Raw genomic sequence first — 23,352 nt, 5'->3', positions numbered from 1 at the left:
TTTAGCTCTGTTTTCCAGAGCAACAATTTGAAATCTTCGCAGTTAGTATAACCTTAAGCACAGCGTTTCTTGACATAGTACATCACTGTGGCTTGAGCGGGCCTAAGAACACCTTTCACAAAACTGAAGCGAGCATTGACTGCGGTGGGTGACATTATCTTCGTAATAGGGCAACATCACGCCACATAATACTATTGCTAAATTATCTACTGACAAAGTAGAAGAGTTACCGTACGACTCTGTCAATTTTAAATGGTGTCCTGAATCATACAAGGTGCTTCTATAGAAGTTGTACATAGGAACATGGCGCCAATTATAAGCTGTTAAAGTTGGGTAAGGCAACATAGATACTGCCTTCAGTGAGCTTAGAGCTCAACAACTATTCACTGGAGTACAACTGCATGGTCTAAATTAGGCTATTTGCCAAGAGGGCAAACATTACAAATAAGACAGGTATTTTGAGTCATTTGATTCTCCATGTGACATCACGGGAGAACATCGAGCACTTTTTTAATGAGCTACTAAATACAATACTTTTACTTTTTTGTGTGTGTGTCCTCCCTGCAGACAGTAAAGAAAAAACGTTTGGCGCAATACCGTAAGTGGCTGAGAAATCGAGTATAGTTCTCTCAGGCGCATTGGGCCTTCTGCACAAAAAGCCGTTTCATTGAAGTGGGTGGCAGGCACTTTCCGTTTGGTCAACAAGTGCTTCGAGTGACGCCGAGTACAGGAAGGTCGCTAGAGGCAAGAACGCCGCGTGCACCTCACGGCCGTCGCAGGCCATAAACCTGCGCGATATTGTGAACTTTCCCTCATCCTGTCGTATACTTGTGCGCCGGACTGGAGGTGAACCATTAAGTGGTGGCAGACTTTTAGGAGAACAGACTCGTCCAGGAACACAAGTGTAGTGTGGCGGTGGCCCCGGGGAAGACGTGTCTTAAGCGCATGGTGCGCGTTCATCCTACGAAGGAGTGCGCGTGACGGTGGACGGCGCCTTGGATATTCTGGCCCAGGGCGGGATCTCGCCGCCGGGCCACGGTCGCGACGGCGCGGCCGACCCGGCCGGCCCGGCTGGTCCCTCGAAGGATGTGGACACCACGGTCACCGATGCGGCAACGGCGAGCACATCGCGCGAGGACACAGTCGTTGCCGAGACACCGCTGGAAGAAGTCGATGAGGATGACATAGGGACCCAGACGTAAGTACCCCACTCCTAATCTGCGGCACTTCGCCAAATGGAAAGGCATAAACATATTGCATCCTTTATAACTTGTATTAAATTCGAAAGAAAAAAAGGATGTTGCGACAGAACATGAGCCCATTTCTATTCAAATAGAAATACCACGTTGCCTAACATTACAAACACATTAGCTAGGCTATGATCTGCACACGTCGCTGATCAATATGCCTTCATCTGTTTATCATATTTTTGTGCTTTGTGCCGGAGTTGTTCTTCTTTATTGCACGTTGATTTTTGTTTGAGCCAACAGTGCAAATACTCCGGAGCTAAGCGATGGAGTCATTGCGCCTTTGACTCATAAACACAATTGAATAAACCTCTGTCTTTGCCAGTCATTCTTTTTTACTAAGCCATTGAAAGCGTTCACCGAAAGGAGACTGAAGACTGGAACATTTTTCTCGTGACTTTTTTTTTAATGTGTTATTGTGCGAATTCCCACGATGACTTACCAACCAAGATGTGTCACTGACGACACGCTGCTAGGAAACAGTGTTGCATTTTCTCTATTTCGCTATATCAACTGTCAAGCTAAATAGAAAGATCTGCTAACCTTCAGAGTGATCACTTGCTACCTGAACGCCCGCGTGGTGTAGCATGCAACATTTAAAAGCACCCTCACGCCGTAAAGACAATTTAATTCTCCAGTTGTCTTTGATTTTTCACTGGCTTGATTCTATGTTAAAAAGTGCCCATACAGACAAAAATAGGTCTTACAGGTTTTAGGGCAGCGTTTAAATATTGTGGTTTCATTGCAGCGTACAGCTTCATTCACGAGGTGCCATATTTTTGGCGATTTTGCTCGGGCAACGGGTTTACCCACCACTCTTATTATAATCCTCTTTTCATTATTATTGGGGGTGTGGAACATGTCAGTATAATTGCACTTGCACTTCAGAAAGGGCGCCAATAAATATGTGGATTGCCATTGAAGGTTACCATAGCCTGGATTCTCATAACTTGCTGAACTTGACTACCTTCTCCTATATTTACTTGTCTTTTTTTGTTTTCACCGAGTAGCGAGTTCGAAAGCACAAAGTAAAAAAAGACAAGAACGTCTTGCTACGACTAATTACAGATTCGCTTATTTCACCAAAGCTTGACTCAGCAAGCGTACGTCAAGAATAATTTAGCCTACCAGGAGGTGACCAGAAATGTGGAAGTCGCTGCCGCGAAGTCTGGTGCATGACGTCACGGCGACTTCCGCATTTTAAGACATCGCAGCTGTGAATAACATAGTGCATATTTGCAGCTTGTAAACTGTAGCGTCATAGAATTCCTCCGGCAAATACAGCAGAAGTGTACAGAGATTATTTTACGATCTTTATGCGGAAACTATAGCAAAAAGCATTGAAGCATATTTAAAAAAATAGTGTCCACTGACATCAATATAATATATACAGCATTAAACTAAGCGAGAAATGAGAGCTTTAATTTTTATCGCTTTTATTACGCGATATTTTCTTTTTTTTTGCTAATTTCAAGTCCAATTTGCTCATACAAAGTTTCCAAGCTTTGTGTTGTTGATTATCTTTTATGTATTTTTAAGGCTCCAGTTTGGTTACTAATTTACGGAAATTTTCTGTCAATAAAGTATGCCTCCACCATTATAGTTTTTGCAGCACTGACATTTTTAACATTGTTGGAAGGATCGCCAGTTTGTACATGATTGAATTTTTCTCCGCCATTGTGTTTTTCTTTTTCTACGCCAGAATAACAACAATATTCACAAGCAAGTTCAAGGACACTTAAAAGTGCATTGCTAGAATTTTGGACCTCAGCCAGGTTTCACTATGTGTGGTGGTTTTCACACATCCGAATCAAATAACAAGGATTCATTGTTGAACTACCATATACCAGTCGACCTAAATTCAAGTGTGTCTTCAATATAAGCTTATCACAAGCAGGAAAAAAACTATGGACCATCTCCCCAAAAGAACCCTGATGGGATGCGAAACAGCAGCGGTGGGCACGGCGTTGACCTGGCTGAAATGGGTGTCGACGTGGTTTTTAGAAGAACGGTTCGAAGCGAAGCTTCATGTAGCGTTTACTCGAGTAAACGTTTGTTTGAAACGCAAAAACACAGAAGGCGTAACGCATTGAAGACGCTTGCAATCGGCCTCATTGGCTCGCGTCTCATCGGTGTTACCCGCTCGCCATCTGTATTTTCGAAGGCTATCGATGTTCTTGACTCGCACCTCGTCAGTGTCGCTGGTTTTCCACTGCCGACGCTTGCGTTCGGCTTCCCTCGCTCCTGGCTCCTGCCTCGTCAGTTTTGATGCAGTCATTCACGAACGCGAGCGGCTTTGCTTACCCTCGCCACCCCGGCGACAGCCGCGAAAAAAAACGCACAGACTAGCGGAAGCATGCCGTAACGCCATCCCAACGGTCGGCACGATCGCACGGCAAGCAGCGGCGCGCTGTCTACATTGTCGGTGCCGCGAGACTACTCGAGGCGCGCGCTCCTACCGGCTCGCGGCTTCTTCGCGCCGACAGATGGAGAGGTGGCGCGGGTGAGATGATGTTCGCATGATTGGGTTGGAGCGTTGCGAGCGTTGAGGAGGTTGAAGCGATCGAACATTGTGAGCGGTGGAGAGAGCGAAGCGAGTGAGATGACACGTGGCGACAGACTAGGGAGATAGTGACGTCCACGCGTGCACACTGCGAGGGAAGGCATGATCTACTTGGCACCGTCACAACATCTGCAGCAAGGGGAACCCAGTGCGGACAGAGGGACGGCGTTACAGCAGCTATTTAAAAAGCTGCTTCACATCTGAAAGCCTAGAACATGAACGAGGAAACGCAGACATGTGGACTATTCGGAACAAGCGATAAGCTTTCTATCGCAGAAAAAGCTTTATTATGCACATTGTGACAAAGAATTGTAGGCCTCCTTAATACCGTTAAAATCGGACCCCTGGTGCGTGTTTTAGAATAAATTTTAACGATTTCTTATTATTTCTCATTCATGTTCTCGCTTTGTTGGTTTTACCAGTCCGATGGACACGTCGCCTGTTTCAAGACTTCATAATTTTCGCCATTGAAGTACAGTTTAAAGTTTGTGATTATGAATGTCCACCATACTCTGATAGTCAGCGCATGTGTGTGTCGTATATATATATATATATATATATATATATATATATATATATATATATATATATATATATATATATATATGTATATATATATATATATATATATATATGTGTGTGTGTGTGTGTGTGTGTGTGTGTGTGTGTGTGTGTGTGTGTGTGTGTGTGTGTGTGTGTGTGTGTGTGTGTGGTCATAAGTCTGGAGCGTTTGATGAAGTGCTAGTTGACATCCTTATATTGTGCGTGAGATCATTAGCTATGAAATTGAAACTACATGGGCTGCCATCTCAAGCGTCGGTTGCGTTTGTTCAGCTCTGTCATGAACAGGCGCAAGGCATATGGTCAGTTTCAAGCTATGCCTTTTAACTGGGCTCAAACTGCAGAGCGAAACCAGCTCCCTTTATATTTGCGCATGCTGTATAGGTGCCGTGACGTATGGAAAGCTAATGTCCGAGAGGAAAGTCGCGGAAGTTCTACTCTCGAGTCATTATGGGAAGATCGTGCTGCGACGAGGCAACTGTATCCACCCTTTCACCTGTCCATTCTCATTGATTGCACTATCAAAAACAAAACATCTCTTCATGTCAGCGATTTACCTTTGCCGAGAAAGTTTTTTTAGTTTGTGACGTTGCACCGAAAAAGCAACTACAATAAACGCGCGAAGCATCAAAAGATACAGAAAATATTTATCATTCATTGCATGAGGCCGCTCTTTTTTTCTGAGTGTCTAAATTATCCTACAGAGCGCCGAAACGACCACACATGGTAACGTGGCACTGTGAAATGTATATGGGCATTGTACGAGCAAGATTTTCGGCTCAAGATTAGGAAACGACTGAAATAAAATGCAAGAAATTAGACAAAATGCGACAGCACAGAAATGTTACTGTTCTCGGTTATTGTCAATGCCAATTGCATTTGGATAACACATTGGTAATACATTCTTTAACAGACTACTAACGTTTTATGCAATGTATACTCGCCTTTCTTTAGATATCTTTCTCATATTTCATTTGTTCAATTATTTACTCTAAGTTATTTTTTGCTTTAATATTACTTCCTCAAAACGGATATTTTATTGTGCTTCTACGTTACTCATGATGCTATTCCTGCACCTGTTGCTTGAATCACGATTGCCATTTAGAAATACGCTAACTATCGACCGACACATAGTGCAGTAAACGCTTTCTAGTGATCGAGGTTCTCGATCAATGACGTGGTCAATGACGCCTCTCTGTTATGACACATGTTCCGAGCACAGCTGCGCTGACGGCTTGCTCGTAAACACCCTGATAACAGCAGACATTTGTTGGCGTCACACGTGTGGCCACATCGTCCTAAAAGCCACTCGTGCTAAGAAGGTATTAGCCCCGTTGAGCACTCGCTGCCTACATCGCGATTCGCTGACGTTTGTATCAAGTCTTCTGCGCTGTTTCTTGCGAAATGTGTACTCCTTCATGATATCGCCACGCACTATTCTCATTTTCTGAGTTATTCGACCTTGCCTAGTGCTCGCGCTGTGTAAACTGGGCATGCAGAGGAGAGGAGTATGTTCGCGTGTGTGGGGGGCACATGCGTGGCGTACATGTCTTATTTCCGACGTCGTTGTCTCTAGTTTCTATTTGTCGCACAAGTCATGCGCGCAATATTCTGCGGCACTGAAAGTGAGAGAAAAAAAAAGTAATTCCTTATTCACGAGCCCCCCCAAATTGAGAATGCCTCAAAATAAAGGTCTTCGAATATGAATTGTTATGTTCGCAGAGAAGTACTGCACTACACCTAATCAAATAAATAAATAGATAAATAAATAATAAACACGACAACTCAACAGCAGATGTTTTGTGCATAAACTCCTGCCAAAAAATGTGTCAAATAAGCACCATTTTCACTAATTTTGATGATGGAATGCTCTACAAAGAAGAGTGTTTCTTCACCAAACGCTCTTCTCTAGAAGCCTGGATTCTATAAGGTACGAGTGGTGGTGTAGTGCACGTGCTCAAGATACGTGCATGACGTGGTTATAAGAAGCGCAAGACGTTGTGGGCATAGGACGGCAAACTCACTCTTGAGTAGACTCACTCGGACTCACTCAGACTCGCATTGATCCGCGAGTGTGAGTCTGAGTGAGCCCGGGTGACGAGTATTATCGTGAGTCTTAGTCCGAGTGTGTCCCGTTGAAGAAAATTTTCATGAGTGTGAGTCCGAGTGAGTCCAAAGCTCAAAGTATATTTCATGAGGGAGTCTGAGTAAAGTCCACAAATTTTGCCACCCTATGATTGTGGGACGCCTTTTTCATAGTTGCTCACTACCCCGATAAAGTTACTGAAAACTGACTGGTCGCTGCCGTATTAGTTCTCTACCGAGGGCGCATTGTTCCAGTTCCCGTGGAACAAAAGTAAAAAAAGGAAGCCTTAAAATCGAGTGTTGCAATCGGGCTTCATGTGAAATATGTTGTAAGACATCCGCAATTCCGGCCGTTTTGAGCACTTGTTCACACCAGGAGTGACTTCGTAGATCGTCACTTGGTGGACAACTTCACAGAGACCATAAATGGCTTTTCTTTTTGGCAAATAAAAAAAAAGTTTTTTTGACAAACACGAGAGCACACTGGTGCCCATATTCGCATATATTCTTTATCACCTAGCTAATACTGAACACAACGTGATTATAGTTGATAGTCGACGTTTATGTTGTCTGGTTCGATTCTCACCCGCCGCGGTGGTCTAATGGCTATAACACACTTGACTTCTGATCCGCAAGTCACGGGATCAAATACCAGCCACCGTGGCCGCTTTTTCGTTGGAGGCGAAAATGACTTTATGCCCGTGTGCTTAGATTTGTGTGCACGTTAAAAAACTCCAAGTGGTCGAAATTTCCGGCACCTTTTATAGGCACCTATTATATTCGTATGGTGATTTTGGGTAGTTAAACCCCAGCAATTATTACTATTAAATATTGATGTGGTGTAAAAGAGAAGAATACAAGATCAAATTCCGTGTCCACCACCCTTGTGTGGAGAACGGGTCATTAATTGAAGCTGGTCGCCGTAGCGGAGATTCAAATGGAGCACAATTATTATTATTATGATACTGAATCTTTATGTGGCGCAAGCTATAGTAGTTGGAGTCTCTGAATTGTTATTGGCGTATTGTCAGCCTTGATAGATCAGTGGTTATGGTGTTTGGCTGCCAACGCGAAGGTATCATGTTCCATCCCACCCGTGGTGATCGCATTTTGATTGAGAGAAAGTGGTGGAAGTCCATGTGCTGTGTGATGTCGGTGCACGTTGAAGAACACCAGATGGTCCGAATTTCCGGAGCCCTTGTAATCATCCTGTCTGCTCGAGACGTAAAAATATTATTATTTTATGAATATATTCGGCATCGAGCCAGCTAATGGTTTTTATTTTTACTTTTTCAGAGACTCAACAGCATCGCATAGCTGTTACCGTTAGCCCATCATCCAATGTCATTATGACACCGTGGGCGCCAACAACACTAAAGAAAGAAGGGAAACGAGTGTTGTGTTGTGGAGCTTGAACTGTGTTGAAAGAAAGAAAAGGGGGGAGGGAGACGGGATTTAGTTGCATGTGGCATATATGCTCGATGTCCATATCAATGAACAGCATGTCAGCAAGGGTCCGCTTGGTATGCCGTGCTGCTCCTCTAACTCGTGTGAGTAGGGCTTCAATGTCATTCATGTCGGTACCCGTTTGCATAAAAGATCAAAAGAGGACTACTGAAAGGGTGCGATATATAAAAAGCTGCAGCTACGTCACTCTCAACGCTCTTGGATAGAAAGATTAATAATTAATATCTGAGCTGTAACGTCTCACAACCATGATATGATTATGAGAGACGCCGTAGTAAAGGGCTTCCGAAATTTCAACCACCTTGGGGTTGTTTAACCTGCACCTAAATCTAAGTACGCGAGCGTTGTATAGGATGATTGGGTTGTATAACCCATAGCTGGCTTATTCAGCAGATCACAAAGTTCGCACCGTCTTTCTATGATTGGTGTCATAAAGGTGTACAGCCGCGGCCAGGTCTGGGTAGAGTACGCGAGCAGCCGGTTTTCGCTCTGCAGGGTGAAACCTTGGGGCAGTATCAGGCTGGCTTTGACGTGGGCAGCCGGACAACTAAGCCGTGTATGCTTCTGATACACCACTTCAGAGCCCGAACCTGCCTCAAGGTTTCGGCCCGCAGAGCAAAAACCGGCTGCTCGAGCACTCTACACAGTCGTGGCTGCGGCTGTACTTGTGCAGTTTCGACGCAGTGTGCGAATTGGTATTTAAATGAGAAGTATGTGATGGGCAACCAAGACAAAAAACTTCACATTACTGTTACGCTTTGAAAAGTGTCATAGCAAAACCTCTGTTTAGGCCAGATGGAACGTGTGAGGTGAGTCTCCTGGAGCAGTAAATCCCACGTACCTTTTTATTCTGCCCCTTTGTCCTGCAAATGAAATTGGTGTGCTCGCATGTGCCATCAGTCTCCCGTGCTATGTAGTGTGGCATACATGGTGATCCCCTCAAAGGTCAAACACCAAAAAGTTCCATACATAGTTATATATGCTATTGTGTACTGTAGCATTATTTGTCGTGAATATGTTTTATTTCCGAAGTATTTTACGGTGAAGACCTCAAAAGAGAACTTCCCTTTGCGTGTCATTATCAGGTTCATTCTGTTTGCAAATGCCGCCTATAACACCGCATATGAAAAAATAATTAAAGCAATTTAGGTGCTATTATGCTTTACCAATAAGGAATTTTGATGGTCCATCACGCAGGCTCATAAATCCTTAAAAAAAGGGAAAGGGAACCCGGCAACTAGGTGAAGAAAGACGGCACGTGGCTGTAGGAAGGGCTTCGTTTCAGGGAAATAAAATTGACGGAGGTGATCACGACCATTATTGTACAAGTGAGGTCTGAAAAAAAAGTGTGGGGTTTAACGTCCCAAAATCATCAGATGATTATGAGAGACGCCGTAGTGGAGGGTTCCGGAAATTTCGGCCACCTGGGGTTCTTTAACGTGCACCCCAATCTGAGCACACGGGCCTACAACATTTACGTCTCCATCGGAAATGCAGCCACCTGCAGATCAGCAGCCGAGTGCCTTAGCCACAGGACCACCACGGCGGGGTTACAAACGATGCCTGTGTGATGACACAGCTTCAGTATAGAGAAGCCGAAATGGTTGAAAACATGATGGCAGAGCGCACGCTGCAGTTTCACTGGCAGTTCGATCAACCATCCTGTATATCACGCCCTCCCCGGCTGTGCTAATTGTGGCCGCAACGGTCTGACTCTATACACAAAGCACCGCTACGTATGCGCGAGCTGATCGAATTATGGTGCTGCTGGTAAACCATTGTTTTACCTCAAACAGGTGTACATGTATATGAACCATCTGTTCTGTTGCCCGGCGGGAATCTGTCATCTACATAGAGATTCGCGTTGAAGCAGTGAGTTCTCCTGAATGTCTGTGTCCCTATATTCCCACTCTTTCTTTTCCCGAAGACACGGCTTACGGGGCCACCTCTGATGAGACTGTACCGGGCCCATTTCTCTCTCTACAGCACTCTCCCCTTTGTTAATTATTACGCAGTGTATACCCCTTATTAGAGTGACATGTTTTGCTTGACTGGAAAAAGGGAAGGTTTCGTAAACCCTGCCGGCATTGGTCGCCGAAATTATTTATCTTCACCCGAACAGTGTATATTAATGCGTTTTTGTTTCTTCTCACGAACGCAGTCCTGGCTTGGGAATTATTGGCTCAGAGGTTTCTTTCTGTCGACATTTTGTTTTAAGCGAGCATGCCTCGTCATCCCGCGTCGCCCACGATGTCACAATGATAGCGCCGGATGCTTGACGTGTTTTGCCGTGCGCGTCTATGAGCTTGTTGATCCGTGAGGCTACAGTCGCGGGTGCGTGATTCCTGTGGGATCAGTTCATTTGCTTTCGCACATGCTTTGTGGCTCACAATAGAGACATATGAGCTCATCCCAGACTAGTAAACAGCCGCACACAGCTCAATTATCAAGACACAACTGCTGCTGACTGCGTGTGACATGAGAGGTCTGCATATTCCCCCCCCCCCTCCCCGTCATTTCTATTGGGCTCAAACTTGCAGGCGGTCCCTAGAGGGACCCCTTGACTCAAGTCCGACACTCAATGTAGCATGAACGTTTCAGCAACGGCATGCATTGTGTACCCTGTTGCTCGTGCGGAAGTCGCCTTCATCATTAGTAATCAGATAACTTGATGCAGAGTAAGCTGCCATACCCCTATTTACACTCCATATACATATTTAACATTTTAATATCAATTTCTGTTCCAATATAAAAGTGCCATGGCTTAATCCAACAATGACACATTGACAATCAGGGGCACAGTATTGGCTTTTTCAGATATATAACAGGACAAAATACCAACGCGTGAAGAGGTTTATATTTATAATTAGTTCTTGAAAGCTTTCTAAAGATAATTCACTCCAACTTGCAACTACATAGGAAAAGCCAGATGTATGGCAATCTGAGCAACTTGCATCACAATGAAGCTTTACACAGCTGAGTTCTCGAGCCTTTCCGAAGTTATTTGGATCGGCATCGTCGCTTCCCATGTGTTTCTACCCCTTTTGAAACCCTTCAATTCAATTCAACTTACTTCCCAGTATAAACATGCTGGATGGTTCCGTCAGGTTAAAAGCTAAATAAGTAGCTTGACGGCACCCAACAACCCGACTATACTATATTACACTGGGCAGTAGCAACAAGCAGTCCGAAAAAAAAATTGGAATGGAATATTATAAGTACATACACATCGAGTTACATATATATTCAGCAAAAGAACTGCACGAAAAAAAGTGAGCATAAAATAGTTACATGTGCAGGAAAAATTTGAATAAATCTTACATACAATAAAATACTGCTTTGGCATAAGCAATAAAGAGAAGAAGTAACAATACAGAATAATAACACCCTACTACATTGCAATACTAACTGTTTACTAAATAAAAAGTATTTCTTTCACTGCATGTATCCGGTGCATCTTAGAAGAATGCATTGTGCCCGTGTTTGGAATGTCTGTATATCCGCAGCCGTATCTGACGAACGCTCCTTTGCGTTGCACAGTTTTATTCACGCCACCGTCAGTATGTGGTGACGAACGCACATAATGCGGCACACCAGACTAGGTATCATTGCGTCATGAGCGTGAATGTTTGATGATTGATATGTGGGGTTTAACGTCCCAAAACCACCATATGATTATGAGAGACGCCGTAGTGGAGGGCTCCGGAAATTTCGACCACCTGGGGTTCTTTACAGTGCACCCAAATCTGAGCACACGGGCCTACAACATTTCCGCCTCCATCGGAAATGCAGCCGCCGCAGCTGGGATTCAAACCCGCGACCTGCGGATCAGTAGCCGAGTACCTTAGCCACTAGACCATCGTGGCGGGGCATGAATGTGAATGTTTAAATTCACTTCGTTGAGTAATCGAATGCCAAGTGAATTCGCGACAAGTGAAGACGTCATCAGACACTGCGAATTCGAAGCTTCTATTGTGAGCACCTCCTCCCCCTCATATCGTACAGCACCAGCTGAATTGACACCAGGCTTAGAGAGGCAACATTGATGACAGCAAGAACATTTTGCGTGTACTTCTTTTGTTTCTTCTAAAGGTATAAAACTAAGTGAAATGTGTATACGGGTGCATTCTCAGTTGAGTGCATCCCTTTACGCGCGGTGACTTATTGCTGCATTGATACCGAACTAACTTGATGTATGTGTTTTTACAAACTCGCATGCTTCCCTTTTATCCTTAAAATCGTCCCGTGCAAATGACCAGATTTCTAACTACGCTATTTTCAGCAACGTACTTATTGTATGCCCCCCCCCCCTTCCGCCCTTTTTTTGCTATCAAAAAAAGCCTGTGAAACCTGAAAAATATTACGTGACTGTACTGCAGCAGGCATTAGGAAACAACGCCCTATAAAACAGGATCACTGTCAGGTATAGCAAGTCGGGACTATGCTCCCACTTTTTGCAGGTGGGAGTGCAGTCACATGTTATTTTTATATTACGCGTGCTTTCTTTGTCAGCCAGAAATAGTCAGCTCACTATTAGTAGGTTGTTAAATATAGCGCAGCTGGACCTCTCTTTAGCTTGCCCAAATCTTAATACGTGTTATTTCATCACTTTTTGTCTTTATACAGTTGTTTTTCCCATCGCAGCTATGCGCTTCATGTATTCACAGTACCAAAACGTGTTTTTTTATTCATTTTGCATCAAGTCTCTTGAATTGATGCCTCCGGTCAGAAAGTATACAGTTCAGCGCCGTCTGTGTTGCTTTCATGGTAGTTTTATTGCAGAGCCTCGGCGCGACGTTTTGTCAAATTTTCAGACAGATTTCGACACAGGAGTATTATTTGCGAAATAGCCCGCTCTTATGTCTGTGTGTGAAGCAATGTTTGTTTGTGCTACTGTTGTTTTTTCTTGAAGAGGGTGGGGTGAGGCAAAATATGGATTTTCTTTGCAGCCATATACTCTTTTAGCCCAGTGACGTGATATGATAGCTGTAGTTGCGCGTGTTTGCTTTTATCTAACTTGCTGTCATTTCAAGTTTTCCAGTCGGCCGCCCATTGGTCTTACCACAGTTGAAACAGGGGTGACGCTGTAGCCTGCCAGCTGTCTGTATGACACGGGACATTTAAAAGCCAAGCTTAATGTGGGTATTTTTTTATTATTTTATTCGAGAAAGGGGACGTAGATTGTAGATACTGCTTTCGAAAGCGTCTCCACTGATGACAGCGAGGAGGTGTAAGGGATAGTGATGCAAAATATTGTTCCGTGTTGGGCATTATTATCATATAAAAGGATGATTTCCCTTACAATGTCACCCCATTCTCAAATTTTATTCCAGTGTAGCTGGTTTCAAAATCTTGGTTTGGAACCACCACGGTAGTCTCGACTGCTGACTCGCAGGTCGCGGGATTGAATCCCGGCCACGGCCGCGAATTTTCAATTGAAGCTAAAATGCTTGAAGCCCGTATACTTAGATCACGATGTACGTTAAAGAACCCCAGGTAGTAGAAGTTTCCTCAGACTCATATTATTCTCGCGGTCTTGGCACGTAAAATGCCGGGTATTATTACTATTTTTCTTTCTTTTATTAGTGCGCACAAGGATCCAGCTGCTGCTCCATTACTACTGTTTAAATAATAGTATTTATCACTCGCTGTTAGGCATGATTTCTATATATGTAAAAGTTGCAGGTCCACTCAGAGAGACACAGTGATTTTTGTCCTCAAGAGATTTTGTATTTGTGTGGTATTAGTTTCAAAGAATTCACAATTGTTTTAGAGGTTGGAGAAATGTCACTGCTTGTTCGCGTTCTTGATACACCCTTTGCAGTGTGTTTCTTTTTCACCTTGAACTCACCGCAGAAGGAGGTGTATGGACAGAGGTAAAGTAAATGGAAAGAAACTAAGAAAGAATGAACGAAAAAGGAAGATGTGCCAACATGTTTTCATTGCTTTATGGTATCGGGCAATTCCTCATTATTTGTGGCAGTGGCAGCGTCTATACTGTGAGACTAAAGAGGCTTAGCGACTGCCTGGTCTGAACTGGACAGCGGGACCGGCGGATTTTTGGCGATGGGCGAACCGACGTCATTTTATAAAAAAATACAGTTGAATGAATTGTGGAAGAAAAGCAAGGTAGGCAATCACGCCTGATGCCACATTTTTATATTGTTTACCTAAAATATTGCCGTAATTACTCGAATGTAAATTTTTACAGCGAAAGCTGTTGAGAGATCACAACTCGGGTTACGCGCAGTTGTCCACCGCTGCCGCGGGTGTCCGTAACCCTACCGCGCGAAACTAGCAAAGAAAAACCTAGCACCGACGACACAGTGGGGCTCGAACCCGGGTATGCTTGGCGCGAGCACAGTATGCTATTACTAAGCTAGGCCGGTGTTCGCGACTTGTTGCCAAACTTGCCTTAGGCAGGCTTCATGTCTGGAAAGCAATAGCGTTATTGCGGCTTATGAAGCGTTTTAAAAAAGCGAAAGAACAACCAGTCGTCCCTCAATGCAATTAGCGTAACGAGTTGGTCGTACAATGCTCGAACCCTTTACAAAAGTTTGTTCTTTTCCCCTAATAAGTGTGGCGCATCCCCACTTCAGCCCTAATTACTCATGGTCATCAGTCACTGCATGAACAATTGGCACAAAATTTCTTGCATGTGTTTAGCGGATACCAATCTTTTCAGTAGAAGGACAGAAAATAGCATAGCGATTGCCGGGCTACTGCCTAAATAAAGTTGTTATTAATGCCCCAGTGAGTATCGACCAAACGTGCTTTCAGTTACCCAATGAGTGTTTTGAAAAGGCTCTGAAGGGCCGCTTTCCTAGCTTTCACTGTGAGTGTGATGCGCCTTGCGGGCAGGCCTGACGTTTTTCCCATATTTTTGCTACGTAAAGTCGACTTCCGCGTTATAATCGAATACCGAAATGACTATTTTTTTTTCTTACAGGAAGCAACCAAAGGTCATCCCTCGCATTACAATTGTGGTCGCGTTACAATCGTGTAAATACGGAAATACGGTATTCTGAGAACGTTGAAAAGAGGAACACACAAAATATTAAAACAAAAGGAACCTTTGGCCGCTCCCCTTGTAAGCCGCCGTAGTGACCTAATGCTTCCGGTGCTTGTCTGCTTACCCTGAATACGTGGGTTTGATCTGGACGACGGTGGTCGCATTTCGATAAAGGCGTAATGCCAGATCCCTATGTATTGTGCGATGTGAGCGCACGGTACAATGACACTAAAGTGAAGCAAAATATAGGTTTATATTCATTAGTTGTACTCGGACAACAGCAATGGTGTGTTTCGGAGTAAACTTTGCAACTTCTCTGTCATTGCCCTCGCTACAGCCTGCACGGAAAGCCGCTAGCTGCTGTGTTAGCCCACCTTGACGACAGACCTTTGTCAGAACAGTCAGTGCTCAAAAGCTGACACGATTTGTCTTCGCGCGGAAAATCAGTCAAGGACATATTAAACGTTCTGCGTGGTGGTGGTCTAGTCCATAGGCACCCCCGCTCTTTTTTTTTTTTGCTCTTCGCATTCTTTCTCATCTTTCTTCCCTTAGTCCAGAGTAGAAAACCGGGTGCCCTGATTTCTGGTTGACCTCTCTGTCTTTCTCTCATACTATTTTCGCTCTTTTTTACTAACCGAACATTACAGGAAAAGAAATGTTAGAAAATACTCTCCAGAGTCTAATCACGCTACCTTCGTCAACCGTTCAAAAGCAAAGACGTAAGGAGAAATAATAGGCGGCTCACCTAAGAAAATATGCTATCAGGTGTGTAAGTACGCAAAGTCTGCATATAAGTAACAAAGAAATGCAGTTTCTGTATGCTCACCCAGGATGTTTATTGAGTTGTTGATACGTGAGCATGTGTAAAAGCGGGCTTAGTGTTTTGTAGTATTTAGGTAGTAAGTCAGCGTCAGTCTTTGTTTTTATGTGGCTTCTGTTGGCTTTGCTTGTTTACGCTGTTCCTACTCAGTATACATCAAGAAGAGAGATTTCGATGGCCTTAAAGTGTGGTACCAGTCTGCTGCTTTGTTTATTGGGTTCTCTGGGTGAAATATAGTAAGGTTAAATTTAGGAACATCAAGTTTGTTAGGCAGGCATGCGAGCCTTTTCGAGATCAATACAGAATTACAGCAGATGGTATTTGTTCTAGAAGAATTATTTTTAACCTATATGATTGTACATAATTGGCTGTCACACATTAACGAAAGAATATGACAAGTACAAAAAAAGAATTTGATTGATTAATATGTGGGGTTTAACGTCCCAAAACCACTATATGATTATGAGAGACGCCGTAGTGAAGGGCTCCGGAAATTTCGACCACCTGGGGTTCTTTAACGTGCACCCAAATCTGAGCACACGGGCCTACAACATTTCCGCAAGTACAAAAAAAAAAGACAAAGACAAGCGCTGCTCACAACAGCTTATAAATAGGAAATAGTTACGCATAAAATCTAGACATGTAGGGACCGCACAGCATGCAACTGAAAGGAAAGTGTTGGGTGTAACTCCAGGAGCTGGAGAAACTGCAAGGTGAATCAGCGAACAAGCATGGGTAGCCGATATCCCAGCTAATTCTCAACAGGAGCAAACGAACTCGACCAGATCACGCTATGAAAAGGACAAATAAATGATGGTCAATCAGGTGGTCAGAATGGATACTAATAAATAGGAAGCGTGGCTGAGGATGGCAAATAGTTTGGCGAGTGAGGAAATTACGAAATTCGGGGGTATAAAATGGAATCAGCTCCCGCAGGTCAGTATGTGTTCAAGATATCGGGCGAGGCCCTCGTCCCTATGTGAACGTAAACAGTCTGATGATAAATAGTAGACAATCAATGGTAGCCAGCACTAGGCACTATTAACAAGAGCTGATACTATGCGAGAAAATACAATGAGCTAAACACCTTAAAAATGACGTGGGACAATATCAATGTTTCTGTCTCGATTATACTTTTATATTAAAATATTATTTGCTGCTATTACATCACTACATAGTTTATTTACTCATTTATGGCTTCGAAAAAAAATTCGTGTTGGCGTGAATCTGAGATTAGTGTGCAGCTTTAACTAGTTAGTGGTGTAATGCTCAAACTGACAGTGGAGTTCTGGTAGCAATGCTAAGCTTTTGCTCGATTTTCTGAGTTTTAGTTAGTGGTACTAAGAATGCGGGGAATTGGCGATTCTCCTCCGGTTTCCGTCGGTTCTCCACAGTATGCATGGCTCACAGAGTTTTAGAGGAAACACGTTGCGTAACTAGTTACGTTTTTTAATGTCAATTTAGTCACGTGACTAATTTTAGTTCTTTAACTAACTATGTGGTTTTTGACCGGAACGTCTCAGGTGAATAGCTGTTACGTGCCTTTTGATGAGATCGTGCCACGTAACTAACTCTTCTCTTAGGTGAGAATACATAATTTTAGGCTCATCACCATTTGTCACGTGGTTTATAATTGTAACATGTCACGTAAGTAGCTCTTACATGATGTGAATTCAGTCATATGTCTTCTGGGAGGAATTCGTCACATAGCTAGTTGATACGTGTTAGCACTCGTTTTGGTGTCATGATTACCTGTTACGTGATTTTAGTGCTGTGACCAGCTGTTATGTGATCTCACTTGCCTGAGAAGGGACATGTTAGGTGACCTTTAGTTACGTGAGCGTTGATACGTGATGTTGCATGATTTCAGTAACGCGATTAGATGCTACATGATCTTACGAGACTTTAGCCGCTTGACTAGCTGTTACGTGATTTTACGTAGTTTTTAGTCACCTGTATTTAATGTGGCAGAATTTTTAGTCGGTAAAATTCTCGCCTATCATAGCTTTTGCATCCAACAGCCGGACAAATCAGCCCACTTGCTGTGGGAGTGAAGCAAAAGTTGAAGATGATGAAGCGAGCACGTACCGGTTCATAATGTTGATAATTCCTGCTCGTACTACACGGGTCAACTGAGCTCCACTTCTAAATTTCATTTTAAGAAGAGTTTCGCACTAACATGCGGTGCACAAGAATAACACCTGCTTACTCTTAGACCAAATTTGCAAAAAATTTTATTCATGTTGCTGCCAAGTGATTGAGGCTTCAACCTCTAGCACAAGTATTGTGCGACTGTGCATGTGTTCCAACAAAAGACGCCGACTTAAAATTTGGTCGGCATTGGTTTGAACACTCTAGGTAAACTAGCTTATTGACCGCAATGTCCAACCAAACAGTATGGATGGCCAAGCACATTGTGATTACCAGGATCTGATGACAACATCAGCCCGGTGACAGAGCACAAACGAGCGTGCCGATTCAATAGTCTGCTAACAGCCACAATGCTCGTTTATGTTTTGTTATTGAAATTTAATATAAGTTTTGATGATTTTCTGTTCAGTGAAAGTGTCTAGTTTGCATAGATTTCTACGATTCGTACGTTCCAGCCAAGAAAACATCGCTTGTATGAGATTAGTAGAATGTGGTCATGCACAATTAAGCTCCTCCCCCTACCTTTCAATAAAACTTTTCACTGAGTGCTCATTAAGCGTAAACGCTAGTGTATTTTGAAAACCAGGTATGTTTCAAGCACTTCATTGTAAAAAATTGACGTCTCCAATTTATTTACACGTATTCCACACCTTTTGCACTAGTTTATTGCATATCAATGTTTTATGTCCAACAACTTTTTAAATTTATTCTTGAAATAAACCTCCTATAAATCCACTTCAGTCAAGGCATACATACTTGTGTACGCGAACTTTGAAGGTGCGTCACATATGGCGTATTTCTTCAGATAGCCTAAAACTCGCTATGCACATTCCTGGTTTCCTGAATGGAGAAATATTAGTCAATTATTTCAATTTGCTGCCTAATGACGTAGACGATGACTTTGCTAGAAACACTCCCATGTTCGATAATTGTTTGACGCGCCGCGTTCCAGGACCAACGTGAAAAGTATCTTTTTTGGCACTTGCATTGAAGACAATCAATCAAGAAACTCTGCAAGCGTTTTGACTGAAATAGCTGAATCTCTTTTTCAATTACAGAACCTGACTGGTGACAGAGTTGTAAGATAACTAAGTACGTGATAATTAACTTTAATTTCTAAAACTGACACAGAACAACACATTTCTTCATTTTTTTCTTTGCATGCAATGCTGAGTGCTTTGGAATTATATGACACAAATTTCATGCGTTTTTGACAGTCCTCTTTAATTCGTGGATGAAGGGGATAAAATTTATCGCTTGAAGTGATATATTTAGATACGCATATGAGTGTCCAATTTGTTTTCTCCGCCTTTGTTCTTGTCCATCATAATATAACATGAGTGGCCACTGTGGCCATCAATATTGACATCCGCTTTTATTACAGCGAAAGCAGTTTCGAGATCAAAACTCGGGTCTCGCGCAGCGACTTAATTGTCCCCCGCCGCCACCACCGGTGTCTGTCACCACATCGCGCGAAATCAGCAAAACAAAAAACTAGCACCAATGACACGGTAGGGCACGAACCCGGGTCCGCTGGGTGCCAGCCTAGTATTATACCATAGAGCTACCTCGGTGCTTGGGACTTGTTGGCAAACTTGCCTTAGGCAGGTTTGATGTCGGAAAAGTAATCGGGTTAATACGACTTATAAAGCGTTTAAAACAACGAAAATACAAGCAGTCGTTGCACAACGTGAATAGCGTAACGAGTGGGTCGTCCGTGCTCCAACTTATTACGAAAGCTTGTTTTTGTTGAGCTATTGGCTGTGGCACATACCCACGTCAGGCATAATTCCTCATCGTCATCAGCCACTGCATGAACAAGTGGCACGAATTCCTCGCAATAGTTTAGCAGATACCACACTTCTGAAAAGAATGACAGAAAATAGTGTAGCGAATGCCGGCCTACTTCGCCAAAAATTTTTATTATTATTGCCGTAGTGGGTATCAAGCAAGTGTGCTTGCAGCAGTTACCCAATGAGTGTTTAGAAAAGGCTGTGAAAGGCCGCTCTTCTAAATTTTGCTGTGACTGTGATTTGCCTTCCACGCAGGCCTGGCGTTTTTTTTTTCGACATGAAATGCTTCTTCTTTTTTCTAATGTCTCCTGGAGTATGTAATTAGGACCCAACTAAAGCGAGTTCAACGCGAGGTTTAAGCTATCGCCAGTATTATTCATTTGCCGTGACAGATGCTAATCAGTTGGCTCGAATAAAAGTAATTCTTAGATAGTGCAGCCCCGGTTGTTCTAAATAATATGAACCTTCCAAGCCCTAAGCAATCGCCGCACAAACACTATTGATATTCTTAAACGCAATAAGGCAGCACAAACTTAAGTAGACTGCAACTCATCCGACGCATCACGAACGAACATGCGGGCATGCGCGAAGGCAGCGTCATACGACTCATACAAGCCTTTGTTATTTCACAACTAATGTACACGGCACGGTTTCACAAATGGACAGTTGCGGAAAAAGACGAGCTTAACGCCCTTATACGCAAGACGTACAAGTTCGCGTTGGTACTGGCGCCCGGAGTTAGCACCAGCAAACTCCTAGAGCTAGGGTTGCATAACACCCTCGAGGAACTCGTGGAGGCGCAACAAGTTTCTCAGCTCGAGCGCCTATCCAAGACCCGCCCAGGCCGACACCTACTCGACAAACTTGGCATCACGTACCATATGCAGCACGGCATCAAAGTCGAAATTCCAAGATCGGTACGCGAGCAAGTATACGTACCCCCATTGCCTCGCAACATGCACCCCCCCCCCCCCCCACCATACGGGACGGCGTAAAGCCAGGGCACAACGCATTACTCAAAGCTACTCCGACGACACTGAAGCGGTTTTCACTGATGCTGCGTGTTATACCAATAAAAACAGTTTCGTGGCGGTAGTTACCGGCCATCGTGGCAAGTACATCGCAAGCCTCACGGTGAACACGGCACACGCTGAAGCGGCAGAGGAAGCGGCTATAGCACTGGTCCTCACACAGACCAATGCCACATACGTGATTAGTGATTCGCAAACAGCAATTCGCAATTTTGCCAACGGACGCATCTCGCAAGAGGCGTTTCACATACTCCAACGACATCCCATACATCCAGGAGAGGTCGACTTCGATAACCGAAGGCACCTGTTATGGATCCCGGCACATACCGGACTGAGCACCCCCAACGAAGCGGCTCACCGCGTTGCTCGAGGCCTCACTCACCGAGCATCGCATCGCCGGAGGACGACGAGCCCCCGCGGGGAACTGCAGACATCTGGGCATGGGAGGATCGTATGACCAGGTTTCATGACATCGCCACACATTACCAGTTACAAAGAGGCTTATACCTATCTCCTGACGAAAGGCTAAACAGAACGCAAGCGGTACACTTCAGACAATTACAAACATATTCATACAGAAACCCCACACTCATGCACGCCATGTATCCAGACATATACACTACAAACAGATGTACGTCATGTGGCGAGGTTGCCACCCTTAGTCACATGCTGTGGGCGTGTCAGGGCCTAATAAACAATTCAAACAGTGCCGATTCATCTCACTCTTCCACCGCCAGCCTCCACTTGCGTTGGAAGGCCGCACTGCTCAGCTCGAACCTGACAGCACAACTCTGGGCAGTCCAACGGGCCAAGGAAGCCGCTTCGAGACAAGGTCTCGGAACCGCATCCGCGGTGGGTGCCCAGGCCCACTAAAAAACGCCGGACTCGAACCGTCTGGATTCGACAAATAAAGTATATGTTCTTCTTCTTCATTGGCAATCCCTGTGCTGCACGTGTTCCTTTGCTGTGATAGTGCGTGGTGCCAATTGTACAGGATCACGTGTCTTTGCTCTTTGTCTCTCAGTAGTACCTTCTTATCGTTCTCGCCTGTTACCACTGCAAGGTATTTAAAACCGAATATTCCATTCTAGTTGACCTGCGTGACATTCTTCCTCTTTTTTCCTCTCCCTGTTCCTCTCATTCGGATTGTTGGAAGTCTGTTTTAACTTATTAAGAACGCGCCAATTCAGGTTTCGAAAGAGATGAAAACTTCAAAAATTCTAGTCCACATAATAAATTCACTGCATTGTCTTGGGTGTCTGTGGTTTTACGAGTGCACAAATAAACCTGTTGTTTCACCTTGCTGCCTTGCGAAATCGTAGGTAGGTAGCTCAGTAGTGCAAGTAGTTTTGACAAAGATCACTGCAGGAAAAAGCTTTATTGAGGTACCTAGTTCACTGTCACACACCGGTTTCATTCTTTCTTTAGTTCCGTTTTTTTCCCAAGTTCTCTAAGACTATTTCATTCGTATTCTTGTATTCTTGCCTGTCAAGTGTGGAAAGGGTGCTTCAGCTAACTGCGAATGCAATGAGGTCGGTGTTGATTGTTCTTCAGCATTTTTTAACGTTCCACGCGGAGCCACCATTATGTTTCAACAAGAATTAGGCCACTTTTTAACTACTGACTTTTACGACAAACTTAGGTGATGTATTCTGCTTGCCGTATACTCGGATGGTGAATTCATACTTTCACCACGTAAATTTGACGTTGAATTCTTGATTTACCTTGTTTCTAAATAAATGAAAGTGCGTAGGGCCTAAAAAACTGTTGATTTACACACACACACACACACACACACACACACACACACACACACACACACACACACACACACACACACACACACACACACACACACACACACACACACACGCGCGCGCGCGCGCGCACGCTCACAAAAAAAAGGTGATCATTTGGGTTTGTGTCAAATAGCTGAATCTTCCTTTGTTTTTGTGGTCACCTTCGTCAAAGAAAGAAATCACAAAATATGAGCCCGGAAATTCGCACTCAAGTTGAAAGGGGAGGTTCTCGCTGGTTTCCCTAGCGAGCTCCAATTTTATCGCTTCAGCGTCGGTTGTGTACACGAGCTCTTCTAAAGTAGAAGGCACTCGAGATAACTCAATGTGTCACTAAAGCTCTGGTCCCGCTTTGTGTGAATTTATGGCGTCCACCTACTCTGGACATTCCAGGCGCTATGTCGGTCCAAGACAAAAGAATGCGCGAAAAAGCTCAATCAGTGCCCATCCGTTTGGGGCAAAAAACGCCCTCCCAAGGAAACAAAGAGAGGGACATGTCCACACACTCGGGAACCGCTTCGCGCTTGCGCGAGGCTATTTTCATCGGGTCACAACGTGCTCCGCATGATGGGCTCCCACGACGAGTCTTTGCGCGCCTGTGCTAATGTCGTAAATGGGCCCACACTGCGCCCGGAAAGAAAGGAAGGAAAAGAAAGGATAATGCAACTGCACTCTCGTGAGCTTGCTTCATAGTACGAAAGCCACTCTGGTTTCCAGCTCGTGCTACGCTACGGAGAAGAGAAAGGAGATGTCCACCATGACTCTGACCGCGTAGTTCGCTTTACCGCTGTCTCACTCGCCACACGTTATTTGGTTCATCAGTGTC

The 23,352-nt window shown here is 44.0% G+C and overlaps 1 protein-coding gene across 1 annotated transcript in view; it reads left to right on the top strand.

Moving 5' to 3' along the window:
• Nucleotides 1–303: 303 nt before the first annotated feature.
• LOC119162276 (phosrestin-2-like) overlaps nucleotides 304–23,352 on the top strand; it is an 838,310-nt gene continuing 815,261 nt past the window's right edge. The window contains exons 1-2 of the mRNA XM_075876569.1: nucleotides 304–322; nucleotides 943–1,198. Coding sequence (XP_075732684.1) covers nucleotides 304–322; nucleotides 943–1,198 — 275 coding nt within the window. The remainder of the gene's footprint in view (nucleotides 323–942; nucleotides 1,199–23,352) is intronic.

The sequence above is a fragment of the Rhipicephalus microplus genome, chromosome X (genome assembly GCF_043290135.1).
Source record: "Rhipicephalus microplus isolate Deutch F79 chromosome X, USDA_Rmic, whole genome shotgun sequence".
In the NCBI taxonomy this organism is placed as follows: domain Eukaryota; kingdom Metazoa; phylum Arthropoda; class Arachnida; order Ixodida; family Ixodidae; genus Rhipicephalus; species Rhipicephalus microplus.
This window is presented reverse-complemented; position numbering and strand designations above follow the sequence as displayed.